Here is a 6,000-nt window from a genome sequence, read left to right on the forward strand (position 1 = left end):
GAAGTCGATGACCTGGAATCCGGAGAGTTTAAGTGCGGGAAGCACTGAATCCAAAAGAAAATCTGTGTACATGTCGTGTGATCGGTGGTATCACTGCACAGGCGAACCCCAGTGCTGAGGCCCTGACCTGCCATCGGGCCTCGTCAGCAGATCAGTTGGGACCACCTCATTACGGGGCTCTACTGTACGTACCAAATATACAGCTGCTGTTACCCCCCAACCCCCACCCCAGGATCAAGCACCCACCAAGAAACTGGGTGTCAGATTGGTCAATGGTTTTTGTTCCTATTGAAGTAAGTGAAACCATCCCATTTACTGGCTCCTCCCTGTTGGAAGCCATTGGACCAGCAGAACATGGTCCTTCCTTACAATTACATTCACTTCAAAGCAATTCTAGTTTAGCACCTTTAAAAAGACAAAGCTAATGAATTCAGAGGACCCACAATAGTAAGGTACACAATAGTAAGCCCAAGTCGTAAACTGAAAACCAATGTCTCCCAGCTCCCATTTTGAAATATCTAGTAAGGAAGTTAGATTGCTTAGCTCGTCAGACCACCTCGTTTCTGTGATAGAATTTGTAGGCAAAACTTTCTGCTTTACAGTAACCGTGAAGTTTTTCACAATTTTATGTTTGTGCGTTCCTACAAAACAGGTGATATTTATTATGCCAAACAATTTGATCATTGCTTAAGTGATTAAAGCAAAGTTTCCAAATTTCAGCCCATTTTGTACTACCTGAGAATCAAATACTGACTGGGAAGATTTCCACATTAACCTGATCTACTTAAAATTGTACTAAAACAAGATCAGATTTTTCTCACAAGATTTAGGATTATAGGTGGATTTTTCAATAATACTAACCAGTTTCTAAGATTATTCCACTTATTAACCCAAGTGTTTCAGTAAACTGCTAAATGTCAAACCGCAAAATAAATCTGAAGTGTATATTATTTCGCCAAATGAGTTAAAATAAAAAGTGCAACAGACGTTGAAAGCACATAAGAACATGTAATCAAACCCCCACTCATAAAATTATTACTAATAAGCATTATTATATTACTCAGACATCCCCAAATGTGTTATATGTATTTATTTAAAATCAAGAATGAAAATGGGATTAATGAGAGATGCATATTGGATGCTGGTACACAAACACACGCTATCACCGTATATTAAAGAAATGTCACACTATCGCTTCCAAAACTATTCTACAAGAATGTATCTCCCATAAAATTTAAACAATTAGCACTAAGTGGAATATCGTGCACCTTCTCCAACAGTTACTAAAAAAAATTATACATTTCACTCGCAAAGCATTTTAATTCAGGAGACTGAAACAGCGGCCAGAATGCTTCCCCCCTCCCCACCCGGTCATCCAAGCGTAGACATAATAAACCTCGCAATTTGATACAGAGCCCTATCGCGTCTTTCCAGACGCCTGAAAGCGCCTCACGGGACAAGACCGCAAAACGAGCCGGACGCACACGCCGCGGGCAAAACGCGGCAGCCGACTGCCCGCGGCGGGCGTCCCGCTCCGTCGCGGATTGAGCGACCGCTTTACGGGCGGCGACTGTGGTTTTTTTTTTGGAACGGCGCGTGGAAGAGTGTAACCCAAAACATCACCGCAAATATAAAATGAGAGAGAGAAAGAGAGAGAGAGAGAGAGAGAGGGAGAGGAGAGAGAGAGAGAGAGAGAGCGCGGGTGCAAGTCAGGTACAACTGAGCAAAATTAATAAGCAAAGCAGCACGAGGTCAGAACCCACACACACCCCCACACCCCACACAAAAAAAAAAGAAGGATTAACGCCCCAAAAAAAAAAAAATGCGGAATTTATTAATAGATGAACTCGGGATAGAATAAAAGGAATGGAACGGTTGGGGGGGGGGGGGGGGGGGGAGTGTGGGCTCGGGACACGGCGACGGGAGAGGTGGAGGGGAGGGTTATGATGGAGGGTCGGTCGGGGCGGGGGGGGGTGAGGGATGCGGCCCGCGGGCCAGGACTGGGCCGAGCCGGGAACATGCGCTCAGCCACAGGGCCTCGGCCCCGCCCCTCTCCCCCTCCCCCCCCCCGGTCCGCCCAACGTGACTAACGGAACCCCAGCCCCTTCCGCGGCCGCCCATTGGCCGCGCGCCGCCCTCCCGCCCACCCCGCCGCCGCCGCCCATTGGTCCGAAGCGCCCGTCCGTCAGGGCCGGGCGGCATTTCCGGGGCTGCCAACACGTTAGGTTTCACTCTCGATTTCCCCCCTTCCCCTCCCCCCTCTCCCCCTCCCAACCGCTCCCGCCCGGCGCCTCCGACCATTTACCCGACCCCCCCCCCCCTCCCACTCTCTCTCTCTCTCTCTCTCCTCGCGTAACAAGGCCGCGGCTCCTCACTCACTCACTCCCTCCCTCCCTCACACCGGTCACCGTTTTTGCCTCACGACGCCTCAACCGCCCGCGCCTCTCCCCCCCCCTCCCCTCGGCTTTTTTCAGGGCCTCGCGTCGGCCGAGGTGGGGGTGAGAGGGACAGAGAGAGAGAGAGAGAAAAGAGGGAAACAAGACCACCATCTCATTATATTCGTGTAAATTTTTTTTTATACACAGAGAGAGAGAGAGAGAGAGAGAGAAGAAAAGGAGAGAGAGAGATTTCTTTCTACCAACCAGATTCTCAACAGCCGCCCGTTCCAGAAACTTCTGCGCTGCTTCCAGCTCATTCCGATCTGGTGTGTGTGTGTGTGTGAAGGGAAGGGAAGGAAAAGAAGGGAAGGAGAGAGAGGGAGGAAGGGAGAGAGAGAGGGAGAGGGAGGGAGGGAGGGGGAGAAAAAAAGAAAAGGAGAAGAAAAAAAAAGGGAGGGAGAAAATATAGATGTATAATAATAATATTAATACATAAAACACTTCCGAAACTCCCCCCTTCCCCCCCACACACACACACACACACATGTACAGGTCTGAAATACCCCCTCAAACAAAACGTCCGAAAAGGATCTTTACCCCCCACCCCAACCCCCCCTGTGCCCCCTCCTCTCTCTCTCCCCCTCTCTGTGCCCCCCCCCCGCCCCCTCCCTCTGTGTGAGTGTCCCCACCCTCTCTCTCTGTGTGTCCCCCCCCACCCTGTGTGTCCCCCCACCCCTCTGTGTGTCCCCCCCCACCCTGTGTGTCCCCCCCACCCCTCTGTGTGTCCCCCCCCCACCCCTCTGTGTGTCCCCCCCCCACCCCTCTCTGTGTCCCCCCCACCCCTCTGTGTGTGTCCCCCCCCTCTCTGCTCTTACCTGGGGAGACGGTTTTCTCTAAAATAGTGATGAGCTCCATATTTACGAATCTCATGTGGAAACGACGGTGGATTCTTCAAACAGAAACTGCCATATATATATATATCTACATATATATAAAAAAAAACCTCCCCCCTCCTCCTCCTCCTCCTTCCTCTCTCTCTCTCCCTCCCTCTCTCCTTCCTCCTCTGCTTGGAATTGGTCGGAGAGAGAGAAAAAAAAATAACGTTTTTTTTCCCCCCCTTTTTTTTCTCTCTCTCTCTCTCTCTCTCCGGTTTAATATAATCGATCGCTGGTTATTCTCTCTCTCTCTCTCTCTCTCCCCCTCTGTCCTCCTCTCCAGTCGGCCACGGTCTGTCTGCCGCCCGGTCTCTCTCTCTCTCTCTCTCACGCCTCCCACCGCACCTGCGCACGCCGCGCGGCGGAGCAATATACCGCCCCTGCAGCCGCCCGTCCCCTTCCCTTCCCTTCCCTCCCCACCGCGCGGGGCCGCCTCACACCGACCGCCACACCACCCTGGGGCCGCTCCACCACCAGCACCCCACCCCTACCCCGCCCGCCCTCCGTCGGCCTTGTAACGCCCCTCCTCATTGGCCGGCCCTCGCCACCCGCCGCTCGCCAACGCTCCGTCACGCGCTCTCCTATTCGCCACCCGCTCGCGACGCGCCTTCCGATTGGCCGCCCGGCTCTGACGCCCGCCCCCACCGGCCCGCCTCCGCTCCGCCCGCCGTTCTCTAACGCGACGCCACATTGGTCCGCCTCTCCGTTACGCGCTCCCCTATTGGCTCGGACGAGCCGCCCGGCTGCAACGCGGCTCCGGATTGGCCGGTGGCCCCGTTCCGCGCCGTCGCCGGGGCCTGAAATTCAACGGTCGGCGTCGCGCCCTTTGCGCCCCTTTCAATAATCCCCGATAGCGTTCCCAAATCGGGGGCCGAGTTTCCCGCACAAAGTCCCCCCGGTTTCGGCAGCGGCCGACGGTCGGGGAAACCCGCGAGGTGACCCGCGGCAACCGCGCGCCCCCGGGACCAATCAGGCGCCGCGTTTCATTCGGCGATTCACCCCCACACCCCCTGTCCCGATGCCGCCAAAGCCGCCGCCCCCCCCCGCCGCCGCCGCCATCTCAATTCGGTTTTAATCAACTCCGGTCCCGTCCAAATCCGATTAAAGCGTTCGCGTCACCGGCGGCTCCGTTTAATGTGATCTAACGGAGGCGGCGGTCGGTTTTTGGGGCTTCGGAAGTGGTCGCGGGGGGTGGGGGAGGGGGGGGGACTACTTTCTTTCAGGGAGCGGAGGGGGACCCTGGGCGGCGCCGGGGGGTGAGGCGGCTTTGGTTCGTACTTCCCGCCCGTTTCCAAGGCGCCGCCAACGGCCTGAGAGGGCGCCGCTCATCTTCATCATCATCAGCGCCGCCGCCGCTCGCGGGCGGTTCATGTCGCGGCACCGCTTGGGAAATAGATGTAATAATGGATATAAATATGGCCGCAGTGTAAACTAATGGGACTTGTTATTATCCCGCGCTCTCCTCAAACCACCGCCATCGTCGTCGCCGTCATCTTCATCACCGTCACCTTCGCAGTTGAGAGAGGCCGCGACTCCCCCGCGTGGCCGAAACGCCTCGAGAGCGCTCGGCGGGACATGACCGCGCAGTGTAGTGACTGTTTCGTGGGCGAGACCCCGGCAGCCGAGTGCGCCCCCACCCCTCGCGCCCTCTCCCCCCCACAAACCGTCCGGGGTTTGAGGCGAACAAGTTTTTGTGGGGAGTCGTTTTTTTTTAGGGTTTTCCCCCGACCCCCCCGACAGGACCCGGACACTGACTCACTGTCAATGTGTTGTAATGTTCCAGTGCAGTGCTGGGGGGGGGGGGGGGGGGGAGAGCGGGGGTGGGGGGAGCGGGGGGTGGTGGGGGGCAGAGTGGGGGCTGTGTTTTTTGGGCGTTGCTGTTCTTCAGATGAGAGGTTAAAACCGGTTCCCAGTCTTGAGCTCTGCTGAGGAGGGTATGGAAGGTCCCTGCGATGCTGTTGGGAGCGAGGAGGGGGTTTCTTGCCCCCCCCACCCACCCACCGCCCGCCGCCCCCGCCGACTGACAGCCCCCACCCCCCCCCCCCCCACCGGATAGGAATAGATCACAATTCTCGAACGCAAAAGCAGTTGCTACGCGAGACGGCAATTACTGCCGTAAGACGCTGCAAAAAAAACGTGACCCCAAGTTCCCGGGACGCGTTTTCCCCGTTGCGATGCACAGAGAAAGCGCTTCTCTTTCGGCGCATCTCCCGTTTCCGCTGCGAAGAACCCGGAGGAGTCGGGTGTCTGGTGGGCATTTGTGACGCAAGTCACCGGCAGAGAAGCCAAAAAGGGGGGGCAAAAGAGAGGGTGTTTTTGTGCCCCTTTCCCAAGCACTTGGACCAATTCTCGCAGCCGAGAGCTGAGGTTCCAGTGCGGTCCTGGGGCTTCGCCGCCTCGTTGGAAATGCGGTCACTTGGATGAGCGTTTGCACTCGGGTCACGTCTGACTGTTCAGGTGGACTCTAATGAATCTGATGGCACTTTTTGAAAAGAAAACGCAGTTTCTTGGCCGGTGCCCCGGCCAACAATCCCCTAAAATAAAATTGGTCGTTCACTTCACGCGGGACATCGCTGTGCGTAAATGAGCCGTTGTGTTCTCTTAAATTAAAACAGTTGGTAATTTACAGGAAAGCCCATGAAGAGATCTTTGAGATGACCTGATGTGAAAGGTGCTATACCAAGTGA

The 6,000-nt window shown here is 55.5% G+C and overlaps 1 protein-coding gene across 1 annotated transcript in view; it reads right to left on the reverse strand.

The window, feature by feature from the left end:
• Positions 1-3,394, reverse strand: part of kpnb1 (karyopherin (importin) beta 1) — a 29,194-nt gene extending 25,800 nt beyond the window's left edge. Inside the window, exons 1-2 of the mRNA XM_042343191.1 lie at positions 3,254-3,394; positions 2,643-2,701 (exon numbers count right to left, since the gene is read on the reverse strand). Coding sequence (XP_042199125.1) covers positions 2,643-2,701; positions 3,254-3,308 — 114 coding nt within the window. The 5' untranslated portion in view covers positions 3,309-3,394. The remainder of the gene's footprint in view (positions 1-2,642; positions 2,702-3,253) is intronic.
• Between the last annotated feature and the right edge of the window lie 2,606 nt (positions 3,395-6,000).

This window comes from Callorhinchus milii, unplaced genomic scaffold, assembly GCF_018977255.1.
Source record: "Callorhinchus milii isolate IMCB2004 unplaced genomic scaffold, IMCB_Cmil_1.0 Scaffold23, whole genome shotgun sequence".
Classification (NCBI taxonomy): domain Eukaryota; kingdom Metazoa; phylum Chordata; class Chondrichthyes; order Chimaeriformes; family Callorhinchidae; genus Callorhinchus; species Callorhinchus milii.